The sequence below is a fragment of the Tiliqua scincoides genome, chromosome 3, assembly GCF_035046505.1.
Source record: "Tiliqua scincoides isolate rTilSci1 chromosome 3, rTilSci1.hap2, whole genome shotgun sequence".
NCBI lineage: Eukaryota > Metazoa > Chordata > Lepidosauria > Squamata > Scincidae > Tiliqua > Tiliqua scincoides.
The window spans coordinates 44501174-44525863 of NC_089823.1; the positions used below are offsets into that span (position 1 = coordinate 44501174).

Below are 24690 nucleotides of genomic sequence, written 5' to 3' on the forward strand. Positions count from 1 at the left end.
CCAGCAGACATGGCACTGCCTGCAAAGTCCTATTTGGTCCAGTAGGAATTTTATATGGAATGACTTATGGTATGCAATTTACTCCTTCTACTTATGCCTCTGGTCTGCCATCGTTACGCTCTGCATAATAGTAATTTCTCTAGGATAGATGAGGCTATTACACATTTCAATTGATTGGCGGGCCCTGTGCAGCAGGAAAAAGAGTCAAAATACAGTCCAATGTGTAAACATCCATTAGCATCAGATTAAAATCCAAGCAGGCTAAAATGTTGTCAGCCTCCCCCCCCTCCCCTTAGCAAATTAAAACATCCCCTTAAAGTCCAAATTAAAACATTAAAGTCCCAAAAGGATGCTTTGGGTTGTGTTACACATTATGTATTTCCCAAACAGAAAACAGCCATTTAGAAATAGTGGGAAACATACATTGGTAGAGATTAGGTGGACCATCAAACATAGGCTAGGTGTTCCATCCTATTTTGGATCAGTTTAACCAATTACCATTTCATCTCTGGGCCCAGTTTAAAGTGCTGGTCATTGCAAGAGCTGCAGGAACTGCCTGTGCCCATGTGAATCCACCTGAGCAAAACACCTGCATCCCTTTCTCTCTGGCCTCCCACTTACTCAGATAAGGCTACGCAGATACCAGTGTTTTCAGAAGTGATGCTACAGGCGTGCAGTTCCCTCTCCTTGGAGAGGTGTTGGGGCTGCATTCTGACTGGTTTGAAGTGAGCTTTAAAAATATTTTGCCTGCTTTTTGACTGACTTTGCTGGCTTGTGGTCTTTATCAGTTTGTTTTTAATGTGATTTTTGCCCTTTATATTTTTTGTAAATTCTTGTATCATTTTATTGTTACTGTCTTGTTAAAATTTACTTTGAAATGGTGGTACAGAAATATATGTGTGCACAGTACTCATTTATTTAATATATGTCTCACAGCAGGTACACTGACAGCATAATCTTATGCATGTATATTTAGAAGTAAGCGCCACAGAGTTCAGCAGGGCTTACCTGAGGTGTGAAAAGGACTGCGGTCTGAGTGAATATGAACTTGGATGTCACAGTCAATCAATCTTGCGCAGACTTCTAAATTTCATATAATGACATACAGCCGTCTGTGTTACTACACACATACAGGCAGGCTGAATATTCTTTCTAAAAGTAGGTGGAGGCTTAACTGGATAATTGCAAACTCATTTTGAAAAAATATTCCGTGAACAGCTCTATTGATGTACTCAGTTTGTGAAGGATTTTATGTTCATAATTTTTTATTTACCATCAGTTGCCCAAGACCTCCAGGGACCTAAATGTACAATAGTTGAATTTACCTTCACAGCATGAGGTCATGCTGCCTAGAAGACGTTGAGGCCAGATTATGTGACAGGTGTGGGGGTTTTTCTTGATCAAATTCAAATTGCCTTTTGCTCTACACACCTTTACACTGTGGCTGCTGTGCAGATTCTGGTGGCCATTTTCCTGCCTACCTGCATCAGAAATTGCACTCCATTAGTGGATCAGCAACAGGTGAGTGAATTTAAAATGATCTGGAAAGTATCTGTGTGACCATTTTTCCCTCCCTACAACAAGGGCTGGATGGTGCCCCAACTCTCTTCTTGCCTGACACCAAGCTTCCTTTATCTATCAGGCCTGTGCAACTTATAACTCATCATGCTAGATAGAAGCTGCTAAGAAATAAATTCCATTGCACTAAGTTGAACTTAAGTAAACATGTGTAAAATGAAGTCATTAAGAGCTGACACTGTTGCTAACATGATTTAAAACATTGCTATGAACTCTGTGAGGATTCTCTCTTTCTAGCACTTGGAAAGCTTCTAAAAATGTTTGCGAGAAGGTAAGGGGTGTTACATATTTTACCCTTTACACGGTTTTGATCCCAGTCACATCATAGGCATGGCACCTAGCCTATATACCTAGCAAATGGCTAAAAGAGGCAACTATGCATTCATTAATGTATGACTAATATCTTCTGTTGTAATTATTGCAAGCTGCTTTGGGTACCAATCTTGGTAGAAAAGCAGAGTAGAACTATAATAAACTAGAGCGGAGTACACATGGGATAGCAGACTGCAGTAATATAAATGGGTCAAAGTGTGCCCTCCTCTGTAACATATTTTCTAACCACCTAACCGAGCTTGATTGGTTTACATGTATTTCTTCAGGAAAGGTGTTTTTCTGCCGTGCCATTCTGAACTTTCATCTTTCTAATCTAAACCGTAGTCATGTAGTTTCAGGAAAGCCCTCTCTTCTGCCTTCTTGCAATAACAAGAGTTGAAAACAGCTGGACTTTTCCAAAGTGAGTTTCCTGAAACTACAAGCCCCTCCAAAATATGAGTAAGCTGAAAATGGTTGCTGTGTTGGTTTCAAAGCTTTCAACCTAGAGTTTTTGGAAAGCATGTGATTGCTCACTTTTGGTCCCCTTGAACAACTCCAGTGGCTGCAAACAGACTCTCCCATTCCTTGCTTCTGTTTCTGCAAGCTAGTGTAGGTGGATGGTGTCTTCCTTTTGTCTTCTTTCTTGCTCCAGGGATGCTAGATGCAGGGATATTGTTCTGTTCTGAGTATGTTGTAGTAATACTTGTGGACTTACAAGAGGAGGGAAAAACTGTTTTACCTCTTTTCTGAATAGTTTATTGTCCCTTATAAATATTTGTGGACTAGATTCCATTTCACCAGATGCTTGAAGCAGCTGATGAAGTGGACTCTAGTTCAGTGTTGTTCATCCTTGAAGTTGTGATCCCAATGGGATCATGAAGCCACATTTGTCGGGTCATGGCAAGTTAGGGAAACCAAATGAAGAAGGCCAATTCTACGCTTGGGATCATTAGAAAACCTATTGAGAATGAAACTACTAATGCCATTGTACAAATCAATGGTAAGGCCACACCTGGAGTATTGAGTCCAGTTCTGGTCACCACATCTCATAAAGGAAATAGTGGAAATGGAAAAGGTGCAAAAGAGAGCGGCTAAACTGATTACTGGGATGGGCACCTTCCTTATGAGGAAAGGCTACGGCGTTTGGGCCTCTTCAGCCTAGAAAAGAGGACCCTGAGGGGGCACATGATTGAGACATACAAAATTATGCATGGGAAGGATAGAGTGGATAGCGGGATGCTCTTTGCCCTCTCACACAACACCAGAACCAGGGGACATCCACTAAAATTGAGTGTACGAAGAGTTAGGACAGACAAAAGAAAAGATTTCTTTACTCAGCGTGTAGTTGGTCTGCCACTCCTTGCCATAGGTTGTGGTAATGACATATGGCCTAGATGCCTTTAAAAGGGGATTGGACAAATTTATGGAGGAAAAATCCATCACCTGTTACAAGCCATGATGTGTATGTGCAACCTCCTGATTTTAGAAATGGGCTATGTCAGAATGCCAGATGCAAGGGAGGGTACCAGGATGCAGTTCTCTTGTTGTCTTGTGTGGTCCCTGAGGTATGTGGTGGGCCTATGGCCTGTGAGATACAGGAAGCTGGACTAGGTGGGCCTATGGCCTGATCCAACAGGGCTGTTCTTAAGTTCTTAAAATGGCCACCAATCTTGTCAAGTCATATTGTTGAGGTGGCGTGGTGCATTATGGGGAGCAGAACGTTGCATATGGGCCAACATTCCACATGTGGAAGTATTTACACACTGCTTCCATACATGGGATTGTTGCTGAGCCTTGCTCCACTCTTAGATTTTGCTGTCTGCTGCATGCCATTCTATGTTACTCTGTAGTAGCCAGTCCACCATTGATATAAAAGTAAGGGGGATGTATTATCTTGAAGAGCAAAAATGGTAGTGCTGTTCAAAAAGAGCCTTCCCCACTGTGGCCTGTGGGGGGGGGGAGTGGGTGGCGATGGGAGTGGGTGGGTTGAGGGGCGGGATCAGTGGTTGGGTCCTCAGTCTCTTTAGTTATTGGGGTCATGGCACAAAAAAGGTTGAAGAACACTGCTGTAGTCCTCAAATGCTTACACTGTAATACATTTTGTTCATATTTATGGTGTTACAGGAATCTCTCTTTTTTTTTTTTGCTGCAACAGACTAAAATGGGTACTCCTTTCATTTCTAGTAGTTCATTCATTTCTAGCAGTTCACATTCATAATATTTGGCCACAATAAGAGTGCCCAGTATTAGCTACCAAAAAGCACTTTCTAGAAGATTAAGGTCTGCTTTATTGGTATAAAACAGAGCCCCAAGTACTGACACATAGCAAGGAGGAAACCTTGTACTCAGGAAACCTCACATTAAGGAGACCCAGCTGTCAGCCCGGAGCGGAGGGGGCTAAATATGCTCAGAGTAACCACACCAAGTGCTACAAGCAGATGAGGGAACTCTTCATGTTGATGTCAGGAACTGAGCTCCATTTTAACTCTAGCATATACATTTCCTCTTCATAGCCATGTCTGAATTTTTATTTCATAATTGTCTTCTTAAAATCAAACAGCAGTAGATGAATCCAGTGAGAAATCAGTTATTTTTACACTCATCTCTTACATATGTTACCCTTCCTACTAGGACTGAAAGAGATTCACTATTCGCAGAATTAAGATGTGTGTGTCTCAAGATTGCTGTGCGCCAATGGCAGTATTGGAAGCCGTCTAAGCATCTTTCAGTTCAGATAATAACCATAACCCAGCATGGACTTAAACTTACTGAAATAGATGGTGATTTGTATGTTTAATAAAATTTTTCCAACAATAAATATGGTTGCAAAGTTTTGGATGAGAGAAATGTCCAATCAATCAATCAATCAATCAATCAATCAATCATGGGGTCTGCTGGTTAATATACTATACTGTAATAGTTTAATCCATTTTTATTACTTGATTAAGCACCTGAAAGCAAGACAAACTGTTAAAATGACTTTAATAGGCTGAGGCACTTCTGGTACACATCATTTAAGGGTTGGGTGGCAGGTGGAGATTCAGCAAGAATCCAAAGACCTGCTTTTGGATAAGAGGTTAATTCAGTAAACATTACAAGCACATACCAAGTATTTCAAGAGTATTCATTGCAATTTTCTGTTTTACAGTAATTACTTCACAGTAATGGTGTTACCACCATGGAGCAAGAAGTCAGGTTTTTTGAAATGAAAGGTTCTTTAATAAATCCTATCTATTTACAGCTGTGTGGATTACTGGAACCATGGGACTGGTTACCAGTGTTTTTAGTCTTATGCTACCCTGATACCCATTATGTGCACCTGGCACTCTGTTGCAAGCCAAGTGGGCACTCTGACTGGGAAGTCAAGGCTTTGGAGGGCAAGTGCAAATTGACCTGTTGGTATGGTCTGTGAGCTTCTAGCATGCTCATCTAACAATAAACCAGCTGAAGTGTTTTATAACAATTGCCAGATCTAGAATCAGGTTGTTATCAGGTGCTCCTAAGGATTCGTTACACATGATATGAAAGATGAAGAAAAGCAGAGTATGATTAACCTTCTGTTGTATATAAGTGCACCCTGATGGGACTTCATTCCATGTGAAAGATAGTGTTGGGTATATCAAATATCCTTGCATAATACTTTGATGTAAAGAACTATAAAGATATAAAATGTTTGTAAATGATGTTACCTAGACCATTGTTCATTCACTAATGATTTTTGGTAAAGTATTCAACACTATTCAAAAGTTTTCCCTGAAACTTCTTTCTGATTGTACCTTTCTCAGAGCAATGTTTGAAATTGAACACTCTGAACCAGTATTCTTCATATCTTTTGGAAAGGGGAGATTGGCAGTTGTGCTTCTCAGTTCTGGGCTCCCTCTCATTTCCTCCTTTCACTTCCTCTTCCACTACTTGTGGTCAAGGTTGTAGCAAAAACCATGCCAGCCTGTTTTATGTTGCGATTCCTCATTTGGTTGCTGAACTGGAAAGCAGGCAAGGAGAATCTCTTCCAGCCCCTTGCAAAGGCAGAATTGTTTTGAATCAACCACTACACATCCCATTTGAATGAATACATTTCTAAAGATGAGCATGCTGGATTCCAAAAGTTAGTTTGAAAAATAAGCTTAACAATCACGCTAATCTAGTTTGGGAGTACTCAGTGATGTAGCTAGAAGGGGTGCAAAGCACTAAGTTTTGCAGGAGCCTCAGTGTGCCATGCAAGTGGCCCGTCCACTCAGAGCCATTCCAGGACAATAGAGCAAAATGGAGGTGTAAGCTTCTGTTTTACTCTACTGGCTGGAATGATTCTGAAGGGGAGGGGGAGGGGCTGCTTGCATGATGAGGTGAGATGACTGCAAAACTTAATGGTTTGCACCCCCTCTAGCTACGCCACTGGAAGTACTACATGTGGGAGCAGATTTGTGCATGTGTAGCTAATGTGAATGCAAATATAGATTTGGATAGATACCTGCAGTCTCACTGCAGTGCTCATCCAGGCACTACTGAACAGGCTGAATGATATATTGTGTAATAGATGGGAGCGTGCATTCCATCTCGGGTCCCAGTTTGCTGCATGCAGATAGAACCAAACATTTGTATCATTCTTCAGATATTTACACTTTGCCTGTGCACTCCCCAGTAAACACACGAGGCAAAGGTATGGGTGAATGGGCCACTTTTATTAAAGTTAGTTACAGAGAGCAAAACTGGCAGATCAAAAATGCAGGCGGAATGATCCCTTTGTGAGGCTTGGCCAGGCCAGGCCTTTGCTGTGTGAGGCCACCAGTGAAATTACACTGCCAAGCCTCATGTAATGGGGTGGCCTGGCAAAAGTGATCAGGAGAAGCTGCACATTGGTGGTGGTATGTTCAGATGTTATTGCTATTTAGTTGTAGCAACAACAGAATCCAGATTGTTGCCAAAAAGCCCACAAAAATATCCTAGTTGGTTGTCAATTTGTCTGATTACTATTCTTATTACTCACCTATAGGCAATAGAGGAGGACAGATCACAGTTGCTTGAGAAAAAGCCCTGGCTGTTTTTTGTAGAAAAAATGATTATAGGGTGCTGTGAACTAGAAAATACTGTAACAAATAATACATTCTGGTTTTTATGCAGATGCTGATATGCTAGGACTGACAGATCCAAGACTCTGCTACATTCTGGATGGGATCCTCTTAATTTATGCTGTAATCATCACGGCTCTTTTCGTAAAAGTAAAGGTGAGTCTTGAACCTCTTCAAAATGAAGTCAGTTGTTTACATGTACACTTATGAAATTTTTTAAAAGTTTTATGCCTTCAATTTCTTGTACAAATGGAGCTTGGCTGCCTTCCCTTAACCTTTTTTTTCCTCCCCCAACAGAAGGGAAAGTAGAAAATGAGCACTGATCACTTTTGGGAGTTTGGGAATCAGCCCCAGAAAGTTCTATCCCCTGAGTGGTAATCAATGCTAGTCAGAAGCCTCAGCATTCATATAGATGGTTGCATCCCATTGATACAGATATCTCCCCTACTCCAGTTTCCAGGTTGCTGGACAGTGCTTTGAGTGGTCACAGAGTTATGGATGTCTTCCTTAGGGATTCATAAAGATGCTCAGTGCTGAGTTTTATGAACCTCTTAAAGAACACCACCACCACCAACCCCCGACCATTCGGGGCATCCGTTGGCAAGATGAAAAGTGGGAAACAACTTTCCACTCATCAAGTTGTCATTCAACTTGCTAAATTCTTCCAAGGCATTTCTCAGAATTTTGGATGAGGCAAAGAGGTGGGATTTCCTGAGAGGTCACTGGAGATGCTTGGCTTATTGCACAGTATCCTCACTGATGCCTTGAGACACAGGTGAATGACTTTATTTTCCACTGCTTTTTAAGCAGCAAAATGCACGTGTTGAACATACAGCACAATCCTAGGCACATCTGTTCAGAAGTAAGTATTCAATGGGGCTTACTCCCAGAAAAGTTTGTATAGGATTGCAACCATAATGTGTTAAATGCTCACCTGTGTGATCTACACCTGGCTTTCCTGCTTGGCTTACACAGATAGCTCTTCCCTCACACAGATGCAGCCTTTCTAGAGTAGAGGTCAGACTCCTTGGATAAGTAGAAAGGAGGTTACCTGCTGTTGCTTCCAGAGTGCTTGTGTGTGTTTTTCTGGATCAACTGAAATCTTCATTCTCTTTGGCTGATGACCTTTCCCCCTGCTATTAAATGCAGCAGAAGAAACCTTTGAAGAAATAAAGTGGGTAATAGAAAGAAGTTGAGAGGGCAGTAGGCACTGTGGTGGTACAATTATAAATCCTACCTGCAGCTGAAAAAAAAGACTGATCTCAAATCTGGGAATCTTTTGTGAGCTTCCTAAAGGAATATAAAATTACTTAGCCCTGATGTACAGTGTGCATCTGACTGCAGTATGTGCAGGCCCTGCCTAGTCTCAAGTTGAGATGGTGATCATTAGGGAGGACATGGTAAGACCCTACCGAAAAGCTTTCTCAAGTCTTACTGTGGAGATGAGAGTGAGCAAATTGGCAACCAGCTGCTTGCGCTTCCAGTCCAAAATGCCTCTGTCCTGGTCAACTAAAAAGCAAAGACCTACAATTCAACCTTAAAGTTGAAACTATGAAGGCTAGTTTAAAATAGCACCAACTGTTCATGGACCTCCAGTGACTCTTTTTTCAAATGGAATTAGGACGCCTTTTTCTCTCTGGATTAGTGACTACAAGTGCGCAAATACTGTCCTGCATGCACACAGTGATCAAATACAAATTCTAACTCCTGCTGTCAATGCAAAGACTTCCAACTTTGGTACATTCTTCACAAGTGAGATCTTGTACCTATCCTTACTATTTCAGAGGGATTTTTTTTTAAAGTGCTAATTTGTGTTGTGCTTGATAGACAAGATGGTTAGATGCATAGACAAGATGGATACTTACTATTCAATTTTTTTCCTGGAACTTACAAACAGGTAGGTTCCTGCTGTCACAAGATAGTTTCGCTTCAAAGTAAGGATGTGATCACAGCAGGGGCTGCTTAATAGTAATGAATATCCCAAGTACAAGTTTGAGTGGCTTCATAGTTAGGTACTCTGAAGACTTTGCAGAGTCTAATACATATTTAATTCCAAAACCTAACACTCACTTGGCTCAAACAGGCCAATTCCTCTCTCTTCTCCCATGTTCTGCTGGTTTTTTCCCAATATTCCATGGCTCCTGGAAGCCATGGAATATTGCTATTACTGAGCATGCTCAGTATACACCAGGCTGGTTTTTCAGGATATATGCTATCTGTTTGGGGGATATCAAGAGAGTCTCCTGAGTATAGAAACTGCTACATTGTCTGTGAATAACTCCATTTTCCATATTCAGGCACTCAACCACCTAAGGGCCAAATCCTATCCACCTTTCCCTTGCCAATGCAGCCACAATGCAGCCCCAAGGTAAGGGAACAAACATTCCCTTGCCTTGAGGAGACCTCTGTGACTGCTCCTCCACCACAGGATTCAGCACATGCCTCATTGACATGGCTGCACCAGCACTGGAAAGTTGGATAGGATTGGGCCCTTAGTCTGCTATTAATGTGAATATTTATTAGTGGTAAAGAGATATTTTAGCTTCATTATTTAGGTAAAGCCTAGCATAGGAAATGTCTGCTTGGTATTCGGTGTAACCTCACAAATGTACAAAACATTAGCATAAACTGGTTATAACAGTAACCTTAAAGAGCAGAAACTTGTCATGAATAAAACACCCTATGGCATGGGCGTACGTATCTATTAAGTGATCATTTTGTGTTGTTTTTCAGTTAAGCAAAGACTCTGATGAATCCCCACCTGCTCAGAATCCAGATGACCTGTATAATGTAAGTGGTGATCTTCTTAAGAACAACAACAAAAAAGCCCTGCTGGCTCAGGCCAAAATACCACTCTAGTCCAGGATCCTATCTGCCACAGTCACCCACCACCCTCTTCTGAGAAACCCACAAGCAGGACAAAAGGCACAGTTCTCTTCCACCAGTGCACCCCTGCAACTGATATTCAGATGCTTGCTGCCAGTGAACTGGAGGTAGTACATTGCCAATTGATCTGCCCTCCACGAGTTGGTCCAAATTCCTTTTATAGCTATAGAAGTTAGTGGCTCTCGCCACATCTTGTGGTAGTGGATCTGGATTAATTATTCTCTGTATGAAGTACCTCCTGTTTTGTCTTAAATCTCCCACCACTCAGTTTCACTGGATGACTCCTGGTTTTAGTATTGTGCACTTTCTCTGTACCTTGCATAATCGTATATATCTTAACCATGTCTCCCTCTTAATTGTCTTTTTTCTAAACTAAAAAGCCCCAAATGTTGTAACTTTTCTGCCTCAGGAAAGGTGCTCCAGCTCCCTGATCATCTGGTGTCCCTCTTCTGCACATTTCCAGCTCTACACTATCCTTTTTAACTTGTTTCTGCCCAAACCACAGATGTACACATTTGATCTCTGTTGCTTATATGCATTGGGCAGAAATGGCTTAATGTGTAGCGACCAGGACTGTACACCGTATTCCAAATGTGGTCACACGAATCACTGGGGTAGGGCAAAATGGTAAGGTGGTGGGGAGATGTGAGGGAAGGGAACGAAAATAGCAACAGATGTTTTGTATTTAAAATGGAGGGGGATACAGCCACAAAGGAAGAACAGGATAGTGGTAGAAAAAGTGCCACTTAATTTCTTGTTTAACCCATTTCTGCCCATCCCACAGGTGAACACACTCACAATAAGTGAATGTATTCAGATTTTCCTATTTACAAATTACAAATTGAGTGCTAGAAAATGTGTACTAGACAGGACAGCAATTTCTGGCTTATATTCACAACGGATGGGCTTAAGTCAGTGGACACATAACATGCTCATTTATATGACTCTTCAATAACTAACTCAGTGGTACTGTTATCCTACCCAAATGTATCCTGGTTTTAGTTTCAAAACTAATGGGGAAATGAATCTGACTCAAGAGGATTCATACAAGAGTTATCAACTTTCAGGGTTATGCTTTTCCATGATGATTTTGGCCTCATGTTTGACCAGATGATTTTGGCTCATGTTGGCATTTGAGATCATTTTGAAGTCACAGTGCTTGTCAGCTCATAAGAAGCTGAGATATTCTTCTAATCCTGTCTTGTGATTCTGATGAGTTGTATTTTTCCCCCCTTTTCTTTTCAAACACATTCAGAAATTGTCTCATGGACGCAGAGATGAATATGATTCACTGGGAGTTAAAAAGACAAACAGGGACGTTGAAATGGGAGGGAAAAACCAGGTAACTCCTCCATACTTTCTCAAATTGATAAGTTTATTGGTCATCTAGCCCTGCAACTCTTCAAGCTTTTAGACAGGAGTATTTCCCAGTCCTACCTGGAGATACCAGGGCATGATCCTAGGGTCTTCTGCATGTAAAATGAGCTAATATTCTTCCCAAAGTTCACCCCCTTCTGCAGCATCATCTTGTTAAAAAATGAGTCAGCATAGCTCTCCATCAACTTGGTCCTCAGGACCCAAAGTGAAAAATTCATTTGAGGCATCACAAGCTCCTTTACATTAAACAACATGACGAGACATGGACTGGGACCACATTATTTTAAGGACTGCAGAATGCCTATGGAACTCCCCCCCCCCCCAAGAGATGCAAGAAGCTCCCTAATATAAACACAGGGAGCTTCAGTCTATTAACTCAGTGCAGCTTGCACTCCACAGTAGCTTGAGAGTTTTTTCCAAGTCCTGTGTGGACCTGCATGTAAAGTATCTGCTCTGCCACTGAGCTGCAGCTCTTCCTCAAGCTCATTTCTTTTGGTAGCATGTGGTGCAGAAACATACCAGCTTCACCCTTGGGGCATGACCTCTGGTACCACAGCTATGGTACCATGCAGACTTTTGCATGCAAAGTTAGGATTTTTAAAAAAGTACTAAACCTGCTGACAAGGTTACCTTTGACTACTGCATGCTCAGAAATACCTACAAATGATGCATGTTACCTAAGAGTGTTTTGAATTTGTTCATAAGAATGATGGAAGAACTTGTCTCTGTTTTTCAGCACAGAAGAAAGAAACCCCAGGATAGAGTTTACAGTGTGAGTAAAATCAAGAATTGACATACAGAAGAGCTTTGCTCTTTTGTTTATTTTATTAAAAAACTGCTCTCTCAGTGGTTTTTCAGTCTTCTAGATGAGCGCAGGCAGGACATTGCTCTAGTGACTAAAAATCACTCTTGAACCTTCTGCCTGCTGCCACTCCCTGTCTTCCCTCCAGTGCCACTACCTTGAATCTTTCTTCTTGAGAGGCCATCCCTATGTGGGGAAACTTGGCCAGTCTTATTGGAGGATGGGACAATATTGAGCAGAATGTACTACTGAGTTGTAGATGTGTGAAAACAACAAAAGTACATTTTTCTACACGCTGCCTCTTTGTCACCATTTCACTCTGGCAGCTCCCAAGGTTATGACACAAGTAACTTCCAGAAGCCTAAAATATACCCATTCGTCTTCTAAACAAGCCCTCATTTTCCTATGCAACACACAAAATAGGCACCTGCGGTTTTGAAATTAGGTTCCTTCCGGTGCAACACATAAGAACATAAGAACAGCCCCACTGGATCAGGCCATAGGCCCATCTAGTCCAGCTTCCTGTATCTCACAGTGGCCCCACCAAATGCCCCAGGGAGCACACCTGATAACAAGAGACCTGCATCCTGGTACCCTCCCTTGTATCTGACATAGCCCATTTCTACATACACATCATGGCTTGTAACCCGTAATGGGTTTTTCCTCCAGAAACTTGTCCAATCCCCTTTTAAAGGCATCCAGGCCAGATGCTGTCACCACATCCTGTGGCAAGGAGTTCCACAGACCAACCACACGCTGAGTAAAGAAATATTTTCTTTTGTCTGTCCTAAGTCTCCCAGCACTCAATTTTAGTGGATGTCCCCTGGTTCTGGTGTTATGTGAGAGTGTAAAGAGCATCTCCTGTACATGTATCAAAATGGAAGTCTATAACAGTTCCCATGCTTTGGTATGGGAAAGGCAGGATGTAAATTTCTCAGATAAATAATCTCTCATGAAAGATGTTAAGGTCCACCTGGTTTTTAAACTGGAGTTATGGAGTTAAAAGCCAGCTATAAACTGCCTTGACTTACACAAGGCTAGATATGCTTTCCCCCTCATTATTTTTTCGCTATGTACACCCATCTGTTTCTCTTTTGAAAGTTGTTTCTTGAACTTGTGTGCAACCAGTTTGTCTCATCTCCTTCTTAGCAGCATATGACAGTTTTGTGATCTTAACTCCAGTGTGCGAACAAGTGTTTGGCATAGTTCCAACTTTTATCTCTTGAACATGGAGAGACAGTGAATGAAACCAAAGCCCAATCTCATGCAAATTAAAGACTCTTATTTCCCTCTTGGTGTTCGGGTCCTGCCTTCCTGCTCCCCACTTCCATCAACCCTTTCCTCAAATTTTATCTCTCAGAGACTTTCTTTGCTTCTCAGGCAGGAAGGAATTGCTATTGCTTAACTCCACTGGCAGCAGCAGTTTGCTTACAACTCAAACGAAGAGCCCACTGTGATTGCTACAGTTTGTGTCTACTGAACAAGCAATGCATGAGACTCATAGTACTCATCAAAAGGAGGGGCTGGTGTCCTCCAAAGAATTCTCAGCACTCCCCTCAAGTCTGAACCTTCAGCGCTCACACCTAGAAGGACTTGGCCAGTACACTGAGTTGATAGAATTAAACAGTACCTTCAGTTCTATGATGGATAATTCCCTAGCATTATTAGATGGCTTGAAGCAGCAGGGACACAGTAGACATGAAGAAAATATTAAACATGTACAAGTTAGTTGTATACCATGTACCATTTAGTGCAAGTAAAAGTCATGCATGCTATTTTAATTCTACTTTTCTGACTTTTCATGGCCAGTCTCTACAGCGAGATAAGATGGGCGAAGCATACAGCGAAATTGGAAAGAAAGGCGAGGTGAGTGATATTCCCTGCCACTTTGAATGCACACACAAATGCCTTGGGTGTGTGTATTGTCCACCCCTTAGTCATATTACTAACAAGTCAGTCAAGACAGGGTGCAATCCTAATCCTTTATGTCAGTGCTTTCCAGCACTGGCATAGCGGTGCCAGTGGGACATGTGCTGCATCCTGCAGTTGGGTGTCACTCACGGAGGCCGCCTCAAAGTAATCGAATGTTTGTTTCTTTACCTCAGAGCTGAGTTGCCCTTAAGTCAGTGCTGGAAGGCACTGACTAAGGGGTTAGGATTGCACCCACAGAAAGAACTTTCTTTGTATCATGCCAGATTAATTATTGCAATGCACTCGACATGGGGCTGCCTCTGAAGGCAGTCTGGAAACTGCAATAAATAATAATAATAATAATAATAATAATAATAATAAAACTTTATTTATATCCCGCCCTTCTCCCCAAAGGGACCCAGGGCGGCTAACAACACATAAAAGAGATTAAAACAATTTCACAAACAGATAAAAACATATTAAAAACACATTAGCAGATCCCATAAAAACAGTAGTCAGATAAAAGTCAGAATAAAAGAGCATAAAACAGCAGAGGAATCAGGCCTGTAAAAAGCAACTAAAAGATGTATAAAAGATGTTAAAAAGGCCATGAAGTCAGAAGGCTTGGTTAAACAACAAGGTCTTCAGGCCTCGCCGAAAAGTCTCAAGAGAGGGAGCCATTCTCAAGTCAAGGGGAAGGGAGTTCCACAACGTTGGTGCCACTACTGAGAAAGCCCTATTTCTTGCCGCCGCCCCACGTACCTCCTTAGGCGGCGGCACTTGTAGAAAGGCCTTCTCTGATGACCTGAGAGGACGAGCCGGATTGTATGGGAGTAGGTGATCTCTAAGATAGCCTGGCCCAGCGCAGTATAGGGCTTTAAAGATCAAAACCAGCACTTTGAATTGGGCCCGGAAATGAATGGGCAGCCAATGTAGCCCCCGGAGAAGCGGGCTGACAGAGTCAAACCGCCTAGCTCCAGTGACCACACGGGCCGCCGCATTCTGCACTAATTGCAGTTTCCGAACCGTCTTCAGGGGCAGCCCCACATAAAGCACGTTACAATAATCTAACCTTGATGTCACCGTAGCATGGATCACCATGGCCAGGTCTGCACGATCCAAGTACGGACGCAGCTGGCACACCAGCCGAAGTTGAGCGAAGGCCCCCCTAGCCACAGCCGCCACCTGGGAATCCAGGAGCAGCTGCGAGTCCAGGTGGACCCCCAAGCTGCAGACCTGCTCCTTCAGAGGAAGTGCAACCCCATTCAGAGCAAGCCGATAATCCAGCACCTGCATCGAGGATTTCCGAACCAGGAGAGCCTCTGTCTTATCCGGATTTAATTTCAGCTTGTTAGCCCCCATCCAGATCCTCACTGCTTCCAGACAGCGCTTCAGGCCCTCAACCACCACCCTGGAGTCTGGAGGAGAGATAAAGCTGGGTGTCATCAGCGTATTGATGACACCCCACTCCAAACCCCCAGATGACCTCTCCCAGCGGTTTCATGTAGATATTAAATAGCATGGGGGACAGAATTGAACCCTGCGGCACCCCGCACCTCAAAGGCCAGGGTGTTGAACAGGCATCCCTCAGCACCACCATCTGGGACCGACCTTCCAAGTAGGAGCGGAACCACCGCAAAACAGTGCCTCCAACTCCCAGCTCAGCCATTCGGCCCAGAAGGATACCATGGTCGATGGTATCGAAAGCTGCCGAGAGGTCCAGCAGGACCAACAGGGACGCACTCCCCCTGTCCAGTCCCCGGCATAGGTCATCCACCAAGGCGACCAAGGCAGTTTCCGTTCCAAAGCCCGGCCTGAAACCAGATTGAAAAGGATCCAGATAATCCACTTCATCCAAGACCCTCTGGAGTTGGGCCGCCACCACCCGCTCAATTACCTTGCCCAGAAACGGGATGTTGGAGACTGGCTGATAGTTATTCAACACAGTGGAATCCAGGGAGGGCTTCTTCAGGAGGGGGCGAACCACCGCCCGCTTCAAAGCAAGTGGCAACGTCCCCTCCCCCAAAGAAGAGTTGACCACTCTCCCCGTCCACTCAGCCAGTCCACCCCAGGCAGCTCTTATCAGCCAAGCTGGGCAAGGGTCAAACAGGCAGGCAGACGGCCTCACACTCCAAAGGTCTGTCCACATCCTCAGGCTGCACAAGCTGAAAAGAATCCCACAACACTGGACAAGCAGTTGCCAGGGAGACATCATCAGACATTGTCAATGTGGCATCCAAGTCGTAACGAATGCGATCGATTTTATCTGCAAAATGTTGCGCAAACACGTCACAGCGGCTGACCGTGTATTCCTCCTGGTCCACTGGCGGGGCCTGATGGAGGAGACCCCGCACCACACGGAACAGCTCTGCCGGACGGCTATCAGCAGACACCTGGAAGCCTGGTGGACAAAGTTCAGAGAGACTAACGCCTCCCTCCACGTCCAACCAGGTCTCTTAATGCATACCAGGTCGGCTTTCTCATCCAGAATCAAATCCTGGATGATGCAGGTCTTATTATTCACCGACCTGGCATTCAAAAGTAGCAGCTTCAGATCCAGGGACTCACCGCCAAGACCACCAGGCATCCGAGAATTGGGGGAGGGACCAGAAGGGGAGATGATCTGCCTATGATTAACTCTCCTAACTCTTCTCTGCAATTAGTGCAGAATGTGGCCGCCCGTGTGGTTTCTGGGGCTAGCTGGTTCGACTCACTCAGGCTGCTGCTTCAGCGACTACACTGGCTGCCAGTTTGTTTCCAGGCTCAATTCAAAGTGCTAGTTTTGACTTTTAAAGTCTTTTATGGCTCAGGTCCAGGGTATTTGAGGGACCGCCTCCTTCCATCTAATCCAACCTGTCCTCTCAGGTCATCAGAAGCGGCCCTTCTAACTGTGCTGCCACCAGCAGAGATGAGAGGAATAGCGGCAAGAAGTAGAGCCTTCTTGGTGGTGGTGCCCCACCTGTGGAATTCCCTCCCCCTGGAATGGAGAACAGCTCCCTCTCTTCTTTCCACAGGGTCTTGACCTTTTTATTCAGGGGAGCCTTTTTACGCTGACACCGGGTAGCTTGAGCTTTTGAATGAACATATTTTTTATCATGATCCAAGCTTATTGTTTTATTGCTTTAATAGTTTTTATCATATATATCAATGTTTTTAGTATGTTTTATTTGTAAGTTCCCTTGAGTGCCCTTAGCATGTTAGAAAGGCGGGGTATAAATTCTATAAATCAGTGGTTCTCAAATTGGTGGGTTGTGACCCACCAGTTCGTGTAACACCTCCCCTGTCCCTTTAAGGAGGGAAGGAGGCAGTGATGCGATCCCCAGGATCGCATCGCTAAGGGGGTGCTTTGCACTTACTTTCAGAAGGCAGGGCTGCAGCAGGCTACAGGAGGTGCGGGGAGCCATGCGGAACCCTGTCTTCTGAAAGTAAGTGCAAAGCACCTCCCCTCATCCCCCTTAGCGATGTGACCCTGGGAATCACATCGCTGCCCTAGCCCCTCTCCTGCAAGTAAAGCTCCCTCAAAGTTTGACAACCACTGCTATAAATAAAATAATGCAACCAGTGTTACTGATTCTGTGGCACTTGAGTGTTTGACTAATAATTTATTCTGTCTACTCACCAATGGTTTTTAAGGTAGCTACTTGTTAATCTTGTGGCATGTTTGTCAGCTCACACAGCAGCTACTTAATACAGCAAGGGTGGAATGAAAAGAAGCCCTTAGCAGAATATGCCTTCCACAATGAATGGATAGGATAACCATTCAGACTGAATAGATGGGCAGGCTCTTGGCATAGATATAGTTTTGTCTTCTAATCCTGGGCTTTTTTCTCTCTCCAGAGGCGCCGTGGCAAAGGCAATGATGCTGTTTATCAGGTAAGGAATACTAACAGTAGCCTATCTCCCTATATGCACCATGGCTTTAACCCAGTGGTTCCAACCTTTAGGAGCTTGTGGACCATTGAAGCAAACACTGGAATTGTTGTGGACCACATGCAACCCCCTCCATCCCCACCATACAAAAAAAATACAATTCAATTTGGTAGCCCATAGGGATGCAAAACACTGGAAATGCCAGCTGTGGGGAAGGGGCATTCTCCACCCTCTCTGGTGGGTGGGGAAGCATCTTGTTGAGGTAGTGCTTCTCCACAGAATAGCAGAAAGGGTGGAGAATGGACCCTCCCACAGCTGGCATTTCAGCAAATACTGGACCACCAGAGAGGGTGAAGAACGGACTACCTGCAGTCACAGCAGATGCTTCAAGTGGAGCACTCACTTGGCGAGACACTGGAAGTGATCAAAGATGATTATCTTTTTTTCCTGAGACCTCGTGGACCACTTCTCAGGGTCTCACGGACCACCTGTGGTCCTCAGACCACAGGTTGGGAACCACTGCTTTAACCAATCTGCAGAGAGAATGAGGCCCTGCATCAGTCTCATTGCTATTTTGCCCAATTCGTCATGTACAAGAGGCTGCTCGGGGTTGGAAGGAAAGATCTGTCATTTTTCCACATTCTGGATTACTCAAAAGGAGATCAGCATGGTTGGAGCTGGTAATTTGTATTGTCAGGTATACCTGGCTTCTGACTAAAACTATTCTTATAAAAAAATGTAGGAGGCAAGCTTGCTATATCTTGTTAAACTGTACGCAAAAGGTAGCTGAAGTATCCCTAGTGTGGCTAGGCTCCACCCTGCTTCAATTAACATACATCATGATGGCCAAGGGAAAGCTCTATTCTTCCTCCATCTCTGCCTGAGGCTTCTGTCTTGCTATGAACATTAGTCTCCTAGTTTATGTTCTCTGGGTAACAGAACTTTTGGGCATAAGGGGTCCAGATGCTTATACTACCTTTTTTTGGTGCCAAAACTACTGTGAGTTAAGTGCAGCTTTTCTGTAACAAGTTAGTCACTATTGTTCTCTTTCTCTGTCAGGGACTCAGTACAGCAACCAAGGACACTTATGATGTACTTCAAATGCAGCCATTGCCTCCTTACTAGCCACAGCACGAACCAACAAAAAAGAAGCACAGCTGTTTCCAGGAAGAACTGGTATCCTTCAGTCAAGAGGACTCTTTATTGACAGAGCAAGCTGCTGTCTTCAGCAACTAATATCAAAAACAGGTGTTTAAAAATAAAAGCTCCTCTCCCATCCAACTTCAAACTTATATTTTTAAAAACATACAGAACTGGAGTCTGGGAACTGCACAGTTGCTCATTTTAAAAGTTGAGAGTCAAAGATGATATTCTTTGAAATGAAATGTATTTTTTGTACAGAAAGTGCTTAGTTGCATGTTATCTAGCAGTTATTAACCTGGAGGACAACAAATAACTTCCTTCTTGCTGTAAGTTTGGCATTTGTTTTTGTAAGATGTTTTTATCTGTAGGAAGCAGTGATTCTTGTGTTTTGGTAAAAGACGCATTACAATAATGAACTGTTAGAGGATGGCGCCCTAACACCTCTGCTCTCAAGAGCTCCTTCAGCTCGTGGGAGATCCTTGTGCAAAGTCTCACTAGCCAGTTGCTCACTGTGTGGCATCATAAGATAGAGCTGAGTAAGTGTGGATTTAACTGAAGGTGGGTGGTTTTCTTTTTTCAGAGACAACCATAACCTATGCCATGGTGTGTTCAAGCAGTGCTTGGGCTGTGAATGTGGTGCAACATTTTGCATACACTTTCAGGCTTCCTTCTGTGTCATGAAGCTAAGCTATCATGACTGTGTGAGGAATCGCGGTCTATTTTTAATCCTTGTCTCTCAGCATGCATGGAAATATGCACACTTTTAGAACAGAATTCAAATTGACCTTAGACTGCCATCCTATACACACGTTACAGGCCCAACCTTGTTATACATGGATTTTTTTATACATGAATTTGACTCAACATGAATGGCCACTGCAAATGAGAAGGAATGTGCTGATCCCTGAGAAGGGGAAAATGCATCTCTTTAAAATCAGTTTAAAAAAAACTGCTTTTCTTACTGTTGTAGAGAGACAGTCACTCAAGTGATAATTCCATTCTTCAGCTGAGCCAGGCAAAGGCAAGAGGTCCTTTGCATTTCTAACTGCCGACTGCCTCTCTACAACAGTAAGAAAAGCTGTTTTCAAACCACAATTGTAAAGGGACGCACTTTTTAATTTTTTTAAAATTGCTTTTATTTAACATGTTTTATGGTATCAGTAGGGAGTCCCAGAATCAAACCCCTGTGAATGTCGAGACAACCTTATTAGGCGCAATGGAGGGGGAAGAAACCTGGAAGTGGGTCTTTAAATCTATTTTTCCACTGTTTTTTATCCACGGATTTTTTAAATCCACTAGAGTAGGGGTGTCAGACTTTTTGGCAGGAGGGCCACATCATCCCTCTGACACTGTGTTGGGGGCCGGGGGAAAAATAATTAATTTACATTTCAAATTTGAATAAATTTATGTAAATGAATATATTAGAGATGGAACTTGAATGAAATGAATGTTGACTGTATGAATGAATGAAAGTCTTGCAATAGCTCAAGGCCTATAAAAGACCTTGCACAAAGCAAGGCCAGCCTTTCCTTTGCTGCTGCATCACAGACGTGAAACAGCAAGCAGTGGGGGAGCACTCGTCCACAGCTCACACGAAAGGTCAAACAGTTGGCTGTCATGCTGAGAGCAGTTGCATCAGGCCAGTGCGAGCTCCAGCAAGTCTCTGGAGGGCCAGAGGCTCATTGGAGACTGGGGGCTCCTTGAGGGTTGGATAGGGAGTCCTTGAGGGCCGCAAGTGGCCCCAGGGCCGGGGTTTGGGCACCCCTGCACTAGAGGTTCTGGAATGGAACTCCAGCAGATAACAAGACAAGACCTGTACTAGGTTTCACTTTCACGTTAGTTCAATGAAACAAATATATTTAGAATTATACTGCATGTCACTAAAATGGCTGTGCTGAAAATGGACTTGTGCTGTATAAACATTATGGGTTTGTGCAAGAAAAAGAAATGGAATATGCACACTTCTTCCCCCCCCCCCCCCCACACACACACGTAAATCTCTCTTAGTGGAGGAAAGAGAGGAAAGTTATGGCTGCACTGGCTCTAGTCATGTTTTTTCCAGACACGCACCTTTTGTCAGAACTGTATTTTCTCCCATAAATTGTCCTTACCTGTGAATACTTTAAGGTTGCTGGAGGATCTTAGCCTTCTACCAGGCACTGATGGAGCAAAAATGAGTTTTTGCATGAGATGTAACACACATATACAACAATGAACTCTGGTCTTAAAGTACCCTTTAAGAAGAACTGTCCTGATCAAGATTGTGCTCGTGTTCCTGCTTGTTCATATACCAGCTTCTTGTAGAGCTAGCCAGGTGCTGTATGTCTAGGAGAACCAGCCATGTTTAGAACTAGCACAATGGCTACCAAAGTCTACTTGCCTGATTTGATGCTTGATTTAATCTGATCTTTCAAAAGTGACATTGCTAAAACTATGGTAACTAAGATTTTTATAGTTAGAAATGCACATTTCTGTTCTTTTCATCTATCGATGGCAACCAAGTTGTGTATTTTAAATAAATGTTAAAGTATTATGAATTTTTATTTTGGCATTATTCTAGGTAAGTTTGAATTGCCATTTCAAAGCCTCTACAGTTTTGGTAAAATAAGTAAGTTATTATTGAGAGGGTACAGGAAAATCCCACAGTTAATACAAGCCAATGTTGTGTAGAACTCACAATAACGACTTTTCTAAGACATTGGAGTCCACATATGATGTATACTACACTCTTTCTAAGCCATGTATTTAGTGGTATGCCTTGCATTTGTGCAGTAAGTACAATAACCAAATCCATCTACAAAACAGGACAAGAAAGATTTACCTGTTTCCATTTATGATTCTGTAGGCATTCTAGCTCTGAATGTCCTACAGTTTGCAGCTGAAAGAAGAGCAAAGAGGAACACCCAGATTGGTGGGTTGGTAGTAGAAAGATAAGGTTATGCCATTTCCTTTCTGCTATTTGTTTAAAAACCACACAGAAGTGCATGCATGTTAAAACACTTGGAAAAAATGGTTTAATGATGTTTACAACAGAAATGAACTGTACAGTTACAGTAAGTTTTATATATATATATATAAAAATTACAGCAGACAATGCATCTACACAAAATCTAACATTTCATCCTGATTCACTGTAATCTACACAATCTCTCAATGCCCACAGCCACCTGCAGGCAGCCACTAGGGGAAAAAAAAAGGTATCTTTAAAGAGACAGCATCATTTTATCTCAATTTATGAGATGTACCAAGTTTCAAGAGAGGGCCATACAATTCTCAGATTCAAAGTTAGGCAAGAATATGTTATCTTTCATGGTAATATATTCATATAATCTGAATATATGGATGTTACAAGATTATAATTAAACTAAGCTGTTTAAAATGATCACATAAGGAAGATATGAGCAAGGAAGCAACTAGCTTAATTGTTGAAGGCAATGAATCCCTGTGGTCAAAATCCATATCCCAACTTAAATATTTTTTTCCTAGAGAACAGAATTAAGTGATTACTAAATCAATGTTCCAAATTACTGCTTTGATGGAAAGATGCATATTGACTTTTTTTTTTCAAGAGCACACATTTATAGTTTATAACATATATCCTTTCCTCTAGAAAACTGCTTCTTGCCTCACCTTTGGAAATGGAAATTTGCTGGGAATTGGGGAAAAGTACAATTTCACAATTATAAGCATGTTGTCTCTTTAAAAAGGAATAAAGATCTCCCTGACAGGAATGGCAATCTAAATTGACAATCTGGTGGAAATTACAGATTATGTACACTTTTCTCAATTATGAACACCTAGGCAGTGAAAACTGTTGTGTTAATACATACATAGACACACCCAAAACATACAAAAATACTATTATTTCAAACTACTAAGAGTAAGACAATTCAGTTATCTCCATGCTATGACTTTAAGAGCATTACACTGAAACAAACAAGAATTTAAACGACATTTTATTTTTAATATCCCAGAAATATACCAAAATATACATCTAAGCTTTGGAATTACTGAGGTTAGACTAATGCAAGTGCTGGGTAATCGTACTTAATACACAAGTCTAAGGTTCTGCAGGAAAGAAATTATCTTTGGTATCTGCATCAGGCTAATATTAACAACATTTGGATTTTGCTTTGGGATAGAGCTTGTATGACCCTAGAACCAAACACCCCCTAATCAACTGAGATTTTAAAGTTTCATGTAAAAAGTTCCTTCATTGGCAACCCCTCCCCCACAGTTTAAAAAGTCATAGGCATCTACCTAGCACAAAAGGTTGAGAAATACAATGCATAGTTGCACAGTGGTGCTGCAAAAATAATTCAACAAAAAGAAGTGAAAAAAGAGGAGGAAACAAAATCTTTTTTTCCAGAAATTTTTCACAATAGGACAGCCTCTTCCAAGCATGGCGGGGGGAGGGGAAGCTCAGAAGTGCACCTCAGCGTGTATTAATCAATATCACCCAGCTCCCAAAGGGTTAAAAGCACCCATCAGAGCAGCCAATCATGCACCAATGTCTTCAGCTTCACAATCAATCTGTGGAGTTCCCCCATCAAGTTCTTTGCCTCCCAATGGCCCTGCCCTTGGGATCTGCAGAGCTCAAAAGAACTTCAGTGATCCAGGTTAGCTAGCACAGGATGGGGTGGAAGTTACTGTGCTGACTGAATGCACAAGTGCTGTGGACTGAGCCATCTAGATCTGAGAGGCAGAACCCTTTCACCAACAATGGCTGATCTCCCAGATATGACTGGTGCTGAAGACGTCCCTTTGTCTTTGGTTTGTTTGTTTGTTTTGAGTTTATACAATCATTAGGAAATCTTTGGTTTTGGCTGGAAATTTTAAAAGAACAAAACAAAACAAAGAAACCACCCCCCTCAGCATATAGCAGTGCACCGTGACCTGGCAAAGCTTCTCTTTCCGAAGGGGTGGGGGAAACTACATTCAAAAGTAAAAAGGTGGAAGGATCAGGGATGCAGCTTCTGGTTAGCCTAGAGGGAGGAGGAACAAGATTGTCAAATAATAAAAGGATGAAATTAAATATGGGGGAGAATCATGATACAAAGCAATAGTGAGCAATATGCATGCAGCACTTAGCTGAGAGGAGTCCTCAGGGTCCTGCTTTGACCCTGGAGTACATTATAGCCCTGACATCTCACCAGGGGGAGGGAAAAGGCAGCACAGAAAAGGCATGCAGAGATTGGAGGGTACAGATGGACATTCACAGACTATGAGAGGACCCCTGGTAACCAAAAGAAATACAAGATTGCAATTTGCCCTCAGTTTGCAGTAGCTTTTAAGCAGCGACATTCAGAGGCTTTAGGGGTATCTCCCCAGGTTGCCGGTCACGGGATGCTACAGGCCAGAGTTCAACGTTAATCAAGGGAGGAGGGCAGGCTTGGCAACTCTGTAGGGTTTGGAGAAAGTTAAAGCAAGTTACTCAGTTACGAGTCAGAAATGAGGTATACGACAGCTCCCGTACCTGTGGCGGATAAACACCCGACACATATTCACACCTAGCCTTAGATACTACCACAGAAGAAGGAAATGGAACAGCAACATGGTGGGCCCAGGGGAGTGGTAAAACTGCACTATCAGCTGGAGTCCTCAGATACATGTGTACCTGAACCTCTTAGCTTTTAGTGAAAGGTCCAAATCTTGCTCCAAGGAGTTTTAAATCATCAGAACTGATGAATCAGTATATGGATATCTGCTGTGACTCCTCCTTTCAATTCATATACAGAAACCGGC

At 42.8% G+C, this 24690-nt stretch overlaps 1 protein-coding gene across 1 annotated transcript in view; it reads left to right on the forward strand.

Moving 5' to 3' along the window:
• CD247 (CD247 molecule) overlaps nucleotides 1-19800 on the forward strand; it is a 55109-nt gene extending 35309 nt beyond the window's left edge. Inside the window, exons 2-8 of the mRNA XM_066621913.1 lie at nucleotides 7009-7112; nucleotides 9690-9746; nucleotides 11098-11184; nucleotides 11956-11991; nucleotides 13831-13887; nucleotides 17770-17805; nucleotides 18862-19800. Coding sequence (XP_066478010.1) covers nucleotides 7009-7112; nucleotides 9690-9746; nucleotides 11098-11184; nucleotides 11956-11991; nucleotides 13831-13887; nucleotides 17770-17805; nucleotides 18862-18927 — 443 coding nt within the window. The 3' untranslated portion in view covers nucleotides 18928-19800. The remainder of the gene's footprint in view (nucleotides 1-7008; nucleotides 7113-9689; nucleotides 9747-11097; nucleotides 11185-11955; nucleotides 11992-13830; nucleotides 13888-17769; nucleotides 17806-18861) is intronic.
• The last annotated feature ends 4890 nt before the right edge of the window (nucleotides 19801-24690 follow it).